Source organism: Geospiza fortis, unplaced genomic scaffold (assembly GCF_000277835.1).
Source record: "Geospiza fortis unplaced genomic scaffold, GeoFor_1.0 scaffold11, whole genome shotgun sequence".
NCBI classification, from domain to species: Eukaryota; Metazoa; Chordata; class Aves; order Passeriformes; family Thraupidae; genus Geospiza; species Geospiza fortis.
In genome coordinates, this window is record NW_005054304.1 from 2,627,518 (window position 1) to 2,639,513 (window position 11,996).

At 39.8% G+C, this 11,996-nt stretch overlaps 1 protein-coding gene across 1 annotated transcript in view; it reads left to right on the top strand.

Moving 5' to 3' along the window:
• The window catches only part of PRMT9 (protein arginine methyltransferase 9), a 15,295-nt gene extending 3,533 nt beyond the window's left edge, over window positions 1-11,762 (top strand). Inside the window, exons 6-13 of the mRNA XM_005418098.3 lie at window positions 921-1,023; window positions 2,070-2,176; window positions 4,075-4,267; window positions 7,891-8,074; window positions 9,189-9,900; window positions 10,584-10,737; window positions 11,126-11,248; window positions 11,438-11,762. Of these exons, the coding sequence (XP_005418155.1) occupies window positions 921-1,023; window positions 2,070-2,176; window positions 4,075-4,267; window positions 7,891-8,074; window positions 9,189-9,900; window positions 10,584-10,737; window positions 11,126-11,248; window positions 11,438-11,653 (1,792 nt within the window). The 3' untranslated portion in view covers window positions 11,654-11,762. The remainder of the gene's footprint in view (window positions 1-920; window positions 1,024-2,069; window positions 2,177-4,074; window positions 4,268-7,890; window positions 8,075-9,188; window positions 9,901-10,583; window positions 10,738-11,125; window positions 11,249-11,437) is intronic.
• Window positions 11,763-11,996: the final 234 nt, after the last annotated feature.

Here is an 11,996-nt window from a genome sequence, read left to right on the forward strand (position 1 = left end):
GCAGGAATGACAACACGTTCTTCAGATCATCCTAATTTCTATTAGTAGACCAACAATGTCATAAATTAAGGAGTTTAATTCTTTGATGGTGAGAGCTTTGGGGCATATGTAATGATATTGCAGCAACGGGGAAAAAATTAGATTACTATGTCATAAAAGTCATTTTAACACACTTTTATACTTTTAAGATCTTGTGACTCACTTCTGCAGCCTTTGAATAGGATTGAGTTACTAACATTTGATAAGTTCTGATGGTACAGGCTCATGATCTGAAATGCTGAAGCTGCTGGTTTGGGCCAATCAAGCCTTGCCTAATTGGCTTCCCTAATCAGCTGAGCTACCGTAATACATGTATCCTTTTAGTGTATATAATGAGTTACTAGATGTCAACTATTAATAAATAAATTACTGCTGTTCTGGAAGTGTTTCCTTTATTATGCCATATGTTTTCTCATTTAATTCCAGAGGACTTAAGATTTTTAGAGTTGTTAGTCTGTGTCAGAATTTTTTTATGCTTTGATTATTGTTTTGGGGGTTTTAATTCCTTTTTATACACATGCATGAGTACATAGTATTGCACAAAATACACATTCTGCAGTATCATTGGCTGTATGCCCAGGCTGAAACATCTTCCTGTTTTGGCTAGATTCTTCCCACACAACTTATTTATAAATGCTGAGCAAGAAGCTTTACAGTAAATTCTTGCTCAATATTTGCTCTCTTTTATCTGCATCTTCAATAACTTCTGACAACAATTCAAAACACATAATTTTTTGGAAGAGTTAAATTGTCCACATGTACTGAAACTCTTGGTAAAAGTTTTGCTCTGAGCTCATACTGGTATGGTAGGTTTTTTTTCTTTAAAAGAATGATTGATTGTTGACTGGAGTGTTTGTTACACATCATATTTTCTTGTCTAGAGTTTCCTTGGTTGTCACAGAAACAGTCGATGCTGGCTTATTTGGAGAAGGAATTGTGGAGAGCTTGATACATGCTTGGGAACATCTGCTTTTACAACCAAAGGTAGGTGATGTGGGTACCTGTGCATGTGCACACATTGCAGACATATGGGAATGAAAAACAGTTGTCTTCTAAATACTTCATTCCTTTTGGTATGCTAAAAATGAATGATCTGGGCTTGCTCCATGAATTTGATTTTGATGAGTGGCAGTGAGGCAGAACTTTCACTGTACTTTGTGAGCTCTGTGTTCTGAGTAAACATATATTTGCAGAGCATGTTTCCCTGATGTAACCTTCCTTCATCACAGATGTTTCACTCTTAATCACTGTTCATTCATTTATTTTAAATCTTTTTTATCCCACATCTTAGTAAGTGACAGCAGAAGGGTTTGTGTGGATTTTAAATGTACAGCCAGTCTAGGCAGAAAATGCTGAATTATGGTAGAGTTACTTCTCATTGTAACATTTGGGAACACTCAGTTATAATTTGGTAAAAAAATTAATTCATTTTTGCTGATTTGAACCTATTTGGAAGACTGAGCAATTCCACTGGGTTTCAGATTTTACGTTATATTTTGTGGGTTTGCTAGTACATTAAGCAAATTAATATGACAAGGAGTCTTACGTAGCCTAATCTCTGTTAAACTATTATTCATCCTAATGGAAGGACTTCTCTTTATTTTGTCCTCACCTTGATTCCAGCTCATTTAAAAAAAAAAAGTTTTAGCTGGCTGAAACTTTCTGTTTTGTACTGAGTTGAAACAGATGACCTCTAGTGTTAAGTACAGGAATGATGCATAATGGAAAAGTCCTCGAATGTTTCACTGTAGTCTAACAGTATTTTTCAATCTGCATTTTGTTAAGAGTTGCACAGAAGAAGTAGTAGACTGAAGAGTAAAGCTGATGCCTGGTTTTATTGAGACAATGTATTTAAAAAAGTCCTTTAATGGTCAACAGAATGCCAAAGAGTAGCGACTTTACCAGTCACTAAGAACTTAGCAATGTTTTGACTGTCACTTGAATGGCTCACTGTGATGTAATTTAGGCTTTTCAGTAATAGTAGAAGTAAGCCATTGTCTCATTGCATGTTGTTGTTCATGTTTTCACAGCCTAAAACCCAAGACATTAGTGCTGGAGACTATGGCAGAGTTATTCCTGCAAGTGCTACAATATTTGGGATGGCAGTGGAATGCAAAGAGATACGTAGACATCACAGGTGTGTTTAAACTCTAGCACAGCTTGAACGCACATTTTTTAATTGGGAAGAGAGACTGGTTGTTTTTATTAACCATATTAACTTTACTCTTTATTTTTTGAATGGCTCATTATCTGTTTAACGAAAAAGATTTCTGCTCTCACCATCCCCACCCCTTTTCCAGGCTGTCTTTTTTTTTTTTTGCCCCACCTCCCTACCCCTTTGGGGTTCAGATTTTCTGACCCTACAGTAATGCTGAAATACCTGCCTCTTAACACATGCTGAAGAAATTTAATTCCTTCATAGTAAAATTACTTCTCGATTTCTGAATTGGAGATTCTTGGATTAACGCTTGGCCCTTATCCTCATTTTACCCTCTTTATAATCTGCTCCGTACATCACTTCAGGATCTAACCCTGGATCTAACCCCTGTAAAGCCTAAGTGTTGATAACCCCAGCTGTCTTTATCTGTCTGAATGTCCTTTGCCTAATTCTGAACTGGCATACAGTAGAGTTTCTTTGCTGAGACCAGTTCTGACTGTGTATCAATTACTTTCGTATTTATTCCAATCTTTTAGAACATTATCGCTGTATGGAGACAGTCTCTGTCTGAGAGGTTTGGACTTGGGGTATTTTGTTTAGGATTAATATTGTTGTAGATTGGAGAAAATATTGACTTCTAGAGGAGCTCCAGTGCACTGGATGAAAAGCAGCCGGGCTGCATCAGTGATTTCTCTAATGCAGTAGACCTGGACAGTGGCCAGAAGAGAAAGAAGTTCCTGTGGTAGATGGTCACAATATAGTTTCTTTTATAAGTTAATTATTCATCAGTTAGAAGAGGTTTTGCCTTGAAACTGGGCATTGACCATTACTTACAAAATTTAAATACAATGAAAGTTAATTTGCTATTAACTTTGGATTGTTGAATTGATGTTCCATTTTAATAGCTTAAGGTCAGGTGATTAGCAGGACTGAAGTGATTATCACAAATTAATTATATGCTGTAGGAAAAAAAGTCACTTTTAAATTTCTTGCCTTTATAGTTTGAGATCCCATTTTGCTCCAGTAAGAATATTTGAGATTATTTTAACAAGTCCTGTTTTTATGTAAAACACTTGCCTGTTCTCAGATTTAAACTACACAGATCTCTTTAAATTACTCTGATGTTCATACCTTCACATTTCCTCAGGTGTTTTCACAATCAACAGGAGAGCTTTGGGGTTTGGATGGTTTTTTCTGAGCAGGAGGCCTAGTGAAATAGCAGTGTAGAAATATCTCTTTTCTCATGATTTTTATATAATCTAGCACAGTTTCTGCCTTGAACAATTAATACAACTTTTCTTCGAACTTTTCCTCGTGCTTTAATTTTTTTTCCGTTGTTAGAAGTAGACAGAGAGCCCAGAATTGAATGAATACAAGATTTTTTTTTCCTGAAGTAAGAGTGTGTTTAATTTATCATCAAACACTGATTCATCTTGCTGAGAGAGAATCAGCAATTGTTGATAATCAGTCAATTGTTGATAATCTTGCATATCACAGCCATCTCTCTGTGCCTGATCTGATCTTCTACTTTGTATTCTGTCCCATTCTTTCTAAGTTATGCTTCATTGCTTGTGCTCTGATTGGTATTGGGGTTTTTTTCCTAAGATATAGTGAAGTTCTTAATATGTATTGGGCTTTTTTTTAGTTTCTGGTGACAGCATTCAGTTCTGATTCTTGAAAGTGAGGTGCATTTTCTGTGCTTTAGAGCTGCTCTGAACATGACAAAAACCCCACAGAATTGTTTTAGTGTTTTTTAACTTCTCTATTCTAACACTCTGTACTTTTAAAACAATTAGTCAGCCTAGGGAGAATTTCCTTTAGGTTTTTGGTCAAATTACTTGGAATTTAATTTCTCCTCTGTTTGCCTTTACTCCCAGAGTGGGAATGCAAGAAGTTGCTGGTGTATGCTTGTCCAATTCAGTGCAGTTCTTCAGTCCCACATATGCTGCTGCTGGCTCAGAGGAAACTGTGGAGCCCTACACCACCGAGAAGCTCAGTCGGATTCCTGGGGGTTACAGAGCCCTCACAGAGCCCTGTCAAGTTATGACAGTAGATTTCAACGATCTGCAGGTAATGATTTTTCTTACTCCCTTCTTAAGTAATCTTTTTATAGTAGTGAAAGTCCCATATGTCATTTGGTTTTGGGTTCAACTTCAGAACAGTTCACAAGAGCAAAGTTGGCAGGGCTGCTCTGAAATCCTCTGCTGGTTTTGATGCTTGTCTGGTTGTGTGGTGATGTGATTCCTCAGATGACAGTCTGTATTGTTTTTGAAAGTGGAGTTTTTTTGTTTATTGGGCAGAGCCCAAGAACTTCATAAACTACCTCACCATAAGACCAAACAGCTGCCAGCCTCAGCACAGGAAGGGGAAGGAAGGATTTATGTAGTTGTGGAGCTGACTTAGTTTATCTCTCTAAAGTCAGTCTTCACAAAGCTCCTGAAGTCAGGAGAAAGGCTGTATTTTTCCATCTGGCATAAAAATGTAAATGGTATTGGGTAAATGTTAAGATGAAGAAATTATTCTATTCAACCATTTGATTCCACACTTCAGCTCCTTTGTATCTTAGGGTATTTCTGTAATAGGGCATTCTAAAATCTAGTCTAAAATTTAGCACAAAATACATTTGTATGTGTATGCTGAATAGGCCTGAACTGGAAAGCAAGGAGCTCAGCCCCTGCAGCTGAGCTTGCTAAAAAGATGATACAGCTGATCTCTGGTGTGCTTCTTGCTCATTGACCTGTGGTGAGGAGCTGGCATTGAGTCAGAGCTTAAAATAGATTCTGTTATATAAATGAAATTATTCTTGGCTGCTGCTTGGCCAGGAGTTGCAGTTTCTGAATCAATAGCCTTTCCTAGTTGGCTTGTCTGACATCCTGAGATGAAAAATGAAATAAGACAAGGCTCTTCAGTATACTATTGGGAGCAATCTCTGTGACCTAATGTTGCTTCTGCTTCCAGCGTCAATAAGAAACTATTGCTCTCATCTGAGAGATGTCTGCTCTTAAGCATCTGCCTGCTGGCAAACATGTAAAGATAATTTTAAAGAGTAAAGAACAGTGTTATTCTTTAAATCATGTTTCAGAAGTGCTCCTTTGAAGTTTTGGTTAGACTAATGGAGTGATCCTGTCATGAACTGTTAAGATATTGTAAGTAAAAAGGAAGAAGTGCCTCTGTTATGAATCACTGATGTGGTTGGGAATCCTTTGTTACTGTTTGTTGTTACTTTGTCACTGGGCAAATGTGGCAGTTCCAAACACTGGTAGGTTACTTTCAGCATGGATTTTTGTTTTGGGGGTTTTTTTATGTGTTGTATCATGGCCACACCTGGATGTTCAATCAATGCAGCTAAAAATGAGAAAAAAATTCTTTGTTCCTATTGTAATTAGAAAAAATTCTCCTAAACTTAAAAACAGTAGCAGGATTACCAACTAAGAACAGAAATTCAGGTAAGAAATCACTTAGCACTAGTAAGGTAATTTCATAAGACCTATTTTCTAAACTACTGTTTCAAAGAATTAGAGGGATGTTGCATTTATTCTGCTTGTGCTGTCTAGGCCTAAACTGACAGAACTGAGAAGAAGGCTTAAAATACAGTACAACCGTGTTTTTCAAACTGAGCTATAGGAGCTATCAAAGACATCAGTACAGCTCAGAGAAATAATAAGTCAAAATCCACAAATAATAATAATTTCAAAAAAGCAGCTGCTTTATGGTGATTACTTTATGACTGCTGTTATTAGCAGCAGCAGCTCAGTCCCTCCCAGGCAGGGGAATGAGGTGTGGCTGTAATTACATTGCGCCCAGCCGGGTACTCCTGTGTGCTGTTTGTTGGCAGCAGATCAGTGCCACTGGCAGGGGAAGTGTTTACCTCTGCAGCCAGTAATTAAAGCTCAGTCTCACTTTCAGGCCCTAAAGGAACTCTGCTTTTGCCAACAGTTACAGATTTTGGCTCTTCCTAATCCTTCATGAGAAGTTGTGGTGTGGAATATGTGAGAAATTGTGGATCAAGACATAGGAAATTCAATCACTGCATTTTTGCTGTAGATTTTCCTTCTGTTTGTAGGTCTTTCTCATTCAGAGGACATGTGTGGCATTAAATAATTTTGGGGTTTTACTGCCTATTCCTGTGTCATTGCTTTATTTCCTTTGCTCTCTCTTAACAAGACTACTTGATAAATTGCCATCCTGATGTGCTACGGCTGTTTAAGTTTGTAATTGGCATAAATAAGAGAAGAAGGTTTATAAAATGGCAAATGTGAGAAATAAGTATGGGTTAAGCAGCATGGCAGAGAGCAGGGAATGCTCAAATAAGCCTTCAAATGAGTTTTTAAGTGATGGCAATGTAACACTGCAGTTACTAGAACCCCCTGGGTGAAAACCTTGGGCCTGCAGCTGATGAGGAATAACCAGGAAGAATACTTCTAATATCAAATACACTTCTGTACCTCTCCAAATTGCCAGAAACCAAGAACCAGATGCATGCTTGTGCTCTTGCTGTCTTATTTGAAGGGGCTTGATGCCAGCAAAGCTTCAACTGACTACTCTTTCCTTCACTAGCTGAGGAGACACCAAAAGGATGCCTGGCAGCAGAGCTCTTCTACTGAAGAGCAGTGACATCTTACTGTGAACTTTGTTATCATTTGGTAATTTTAACTTGCCCATTGCTCAGCCATCTCAGTTGTGAGAAGAGGGATAGACAAGCTCTTGGAGAGCACAGAATGAAGAGGGAAGAATAAGAAACCCAGCATGTGACAGCTAGTCCTGTCCTCAGAGCAGGACATGAACTTTTCTTTTGCCATGTGTATTTTAAGATTGAAATGTACAGAGAACAAGTGTTGACATAAGCAGATCAGGAAGTTGATGAATGTTTTGGAAGGGGTGTTACTAAGCAGAATGGCTGTGACTGAGAGAACCTTTGGTCCCTTGTGCTTGACCTCCTGTTAATTGGTTTATGCTGGAACTAAAACATTAGTGCTGGTCCTTTTGTGCTTGTGAATGTTGGTAGCAGAAAGTAATTCCTGAGAAAAATAAATTGTACATGGAAAAAGACTTTATTCCTGTTACATATTCAAAACTTTGTAGATTATTGGGGAATTTATAAATGATTCCTTTAGGATAGACCTTTAGGTCTTCCCAGTAGTGAGATTGTACATGCCTGAGGTTTTACACAAGGCATAGATAGCCCAAATAGCAGATAAAACACCCTCAAAGATGTTTGACTTCCTGTTTTTCAAATGAGTCTGCAAGCCTGTGTTTGAGCAAATTCACAGTACACAGTATTTCTAGAACTGAGTGAACACAGGTTTTAAGTGAAACATGTGCCTGAGCATTGGCTTGAGTTCAGCCAAAAGCCTGACTCTGTTTTTATTCATTCTGTAAGGCAAGCCCTGCCAGTCTGAAGTCTTTCTTGCAGTTTTCAGTGGGTTTAAATGTGTGTTCTTAGATGTTTGCATGTTTGCTTCTCACGGATGCGGGCTGTCCATGAGGGAAATGGCTCTTGCATGTGGGAAGACAGTTCCTATGCTAATGACTACTAATGATGGTAATTGGTATTGCAGAGGCTTGGTAACTTTGTTTCTGTTGGGTGCCCTCATGGATTGGTGCAGAAATTTTGGACGATTTAGTTTAATGTAACCAATTTTTATTTATGGAAATAAACTCCCCCATTTTTTTTCTCTTTCTGCTTTGGTCAGGAGCTGAAAAGTCTGGCAGCTAGAAAGCCCTGGAAGCTCAGCCTGCCAGTCACTGAAGGGGGAATACTGGATGCTGTTGTGGTGTGGTTTGTACTGCAGCTTGATGAAGAGCATTCTCTCTCTACAAGTCCCAGTGAGGAAACTTGCTGGGAACAGGCTGTGTATCCTGTGCAGGGCCTCCTTGGTATGTCCTGTGGGTTTGCTTGTTGTGTTACATTAACTTGGTTTCATTTTGGGCTTTTTTTTTCATTTTGATAAGTTAGCTTATCTCAGAGATTAGAAAGTCTAAATAGGACTGGAAGTTCAACAGCAAGTAGCTGAGAGGTGGTTCCTGATCATGTTTCTGGTCTGTAGAGCACAGTCTCTTCATCAGGGCTTGTTTGTGGGACTTTGCTGTTAAGCAGATGAGGTCTGGGAGAAAGCTTTTCATGAAGTTGGGGTTTTTTTCTGTACTGAATTTAATGCATTGTGGAGCATCTCCAAAAAGTGGGGCTACTGACTGGCTCACTAGCAACATAGGAGAGGAAGGGGGGGCAAGGTGAGGTAGGAATTGCTGCTGCCACAAAACCAAAACTAAACATTCCTACCTACCCCTTGCCCCATGTGGGATTCAACTTGAATACCCTCCACGTACAGGCATTGGCAGTGTAATTTTTAACAGTGTCTACTCTCTATCCACCCACCTTTTATTTTCCTGTTTCCTAGAATCTTAGAATATCTCAAGCTGGAAGGGACCCATAAGGATCATAGAGTCTAGCTTCCTGCTTCTTGCAGGACTACCTAAAATTAAATCACCTGTCTAAGAGCATTATCCAGGTGCTCCTTGCACTCTGGCAGGCATGCTGCTGTGACTACTACCCTGGGGGACCCATTCCAGTGACTGATAATCCTGTGGGTGTAGCACCTTTTCTGAATGTCCCATCTGAACTTCCCTGATGCAGCTTCTTTCCATTTCCTCACGTGGTGTCTCTGAGAGATCAGCACCTTCCCCTCCACTGCCACCCTTGAGGGGGTTCTAGACTGTGATGAGATCTTCCCTCAGCCTGCTCTTCTCCAGGCTGAACAAAACAAGTGCCCTCAGCTGCTCTTTATAAGCCTTGCCCCTGAGGCCTTTCTCTATCTTGGTCAGCCTGCTCTGCACGCACTCTGATGGTTTGATCTCCTCATACTGTGGCACAGATACAAACAAATGAGATATTGGGGTGGGTGGGTTGGTTTGTTTGTTTGCTAAAAGCACCATAAGGCTCTTCCGTGATGTGTCTGTAACTGACACGACTTTTTAATGCTCTTTTGCCAAGATTATTCTGTGAAGACTGGAGATACTGTGATGATGGAAGTTTGCTGCCAAGACTGCTACTTGAAGATCCAGAAGATTTCTTCTTTGCCTTCAGAGTGTGGGATGGATTTCAGTGACAGAGAGGATACACTGAGTTTGGGCAATGAGGCTGAATTATGTAATGCTCTGGCTGGACTTCAGACAAGCACCAAACAGGATGGCAGCACTCCAGTGTGTGTGCTGGAATCCACAGAAATAGCCCTGCTGAATGACATAGCTTACCACGAATGCTTTAAAGCTGCCATGAGCAAAGTGCTGCTGTCATTAAATCCAAGTAAGGACTTGCACTCCATGGACGTTGATGGACATGGCAGTGGGATAAACCTCCAAGAGAATCAAACCACGAGCTCTCTAGGTGTGGATCCTGATGCTTTGTACATTTTAGATGTATCTGAAGGCTTCTCCATCCTGCCAATTATAGCTGGCAAGCTTGGGCCAGTTAGAGCCTACAGTTCTGTTGAGAAAGATCAGCATCAGGCAGCACTTCATGTCATTGCAGAAGCAAACCATTTCCCTAAGGAAACATTAGAGTTTTGGCTCAGCCACTTAGAAGAAGAAAGTGTGGTGCTACAGAGACCCAAATCAGACAAATTGTGGAGTATTATTATCTTGGATGTTATAGAGACATCAGGTTTAATCCAGCAGGAAGTGATGGAAAAGGCTGCAATATCCAGGTACAGTATAAAAGGACAAAAATATTCCTAGGAATCTGTAATTACCTGAAAAATTTTAAGAATATTCCTTGTAACGATGTAATTACTGTTATGTTTCTTCTGTAGAAAAAGGGTTTTTCCTTGGATTGAACCTCCCAGTGTTTCTGGCATGACCATTGTATACATTTTTTTTAAAGCATCAAGATTTCACCATCTCAGATTCCTTTTTTTTTTTAATAGAATAAAAGAATATGGATGATCATATTCCTTGGTCTGTCAGAAGGGTGCAGGATAACAAAGAATAACCAAGGTAGCTTTTAGTCCAAGTTTAGTAAAGCCCAGATTCATGTACATGTCAAACGGTTGTCAGAACAAACTGGTCCTGCTAAAAGACAAACCCGTGGTGTGAGAACAGCCAGGGAGGCAGCAGCAAAGCTGCTCTTCCTCACAGCAGGAGGAGTGGGAAGGAAGGCAGAGAAGTAGTAAAATAATGGAAATGGGTAACTAAGTGTGAAATAGATTTATCCCCTTCTGTGGGCCTAGGGAAACCTTACTGTTAACCTTTGTGTTTAGTGATGGCACATTATGCCTAGGAGCACTTGACTTCAGAGCAAGAACTAGTGTGCCTTTCTTAAATGTATTTACTCTTCTTTTATTACTGTTGATTGATCAGCTTTACAGGTGAAATCCCTCTTATTTTACAGGTGTTTGCTTCACAGTGGAGGGAAGATTTTCCCACAGTATGTGTTGGTATATGGGGTGCTTGTAGAATCAGAGTCTCTGTTGCTGGAGAGTGCTGTTCAAGGAACAGAACCAACCCTGGGGTTTAATATAGCCCCTTTCATCAACCAGTTCAAGGTAGGAAGCTGGTGGGTGGCTTCCAGGCATGGTTTCAAAGCTGCAGCTGTTTAGCTGTTTAGATTTGGTGTGAACTAGGAAAAAACACTGTTGAGGTTTTTGTGACCACACAGGGACCTTGAGATAAAATAAAATGGGTGATGTTTGTTTTAGAACTGGCATGGAAGTTTTGTCCCCGTTACTGTACAGAAGAATGACTGTGCAGTTACTGTTCCCAGGCAACTATATTCCAGTGTTTCAAAAGGGATTAGAGGGCTGTATTTTGCCTTTTGTCTATCTCTGATAGCCATTCCAGTAATTCCTGGCAACTTTAGTGTTATGATTAAGTTTACTACCTTTTCCCTTTGTAATGGCTGTTGCTGCTTGAAGTTCTGGTCTATACTTTCAGGTACCTGTTCGTGTGTATTTGGATCTCTCCACATTACCCTGTGTACCCTTGAGCAAGCCAGCAGAGCTTTTAAGGCTGGATCTCATGAGCCCTCTGCTGAACAGCCCCAGCAGAGAAGTGAAGGTGAGTTCTGGGGCCAAAAGTGCATTTAACTACTCTTCTGCAGAGCTGTTTCTTAATTGCTCCTGTGGGCTAAACATTTCAATACAGAATTTGCCTACAGGTGTGTCTGAAAAGGATTGAAATGGTTTGAACTACTTCCTTTTCAAAGAACAAAGTAGTATAACTGATCATTATTTTAAATACTTTTAGGTACAAATTTGTAAGTCCGGCCAGGTCACTGCCATTCCCTTCTGGTATCACATCCATCTAGATGAAGACCATAGCTTGGACACATCTGATGAGTCCTCACACTGGAAACAAGCTGCAGTTGTTCTGGATGAGCCCATCCCAGTTCAGGCTGGAGATGAACTTGTACTTGATGTCCAACACCATAAAAGCAATATCAGCATTACAGTTAAAAGGTGAAGAATGTCCTGCGTGATTTGTGCTTAATTACCTATGCATAAACTGAATGTTCAGAATAACACTGCTGTTACTTTGTAATAAAGTCTAAACTTTATTTACTGATGAAAAAGGCTGATTTGTTGCTGTAATAAGAGATACTTAGGTTCCACAGGTGGACTAGAATTTGTACTGTAAGGGTATCCTACCAAGCTAGAGGAGGTATTGTCTTCACTGCAGCACAAACCTGATTGCTGGCTCGTGTAGTGACTGCAGCACTGGGACAGAGTTCTGCTACCAGCTCAGCTGTAGTGAGAGAAAAAAAGCACCCAGATACCTGTACCAGCAATAAACAGCTGTGGCTGTT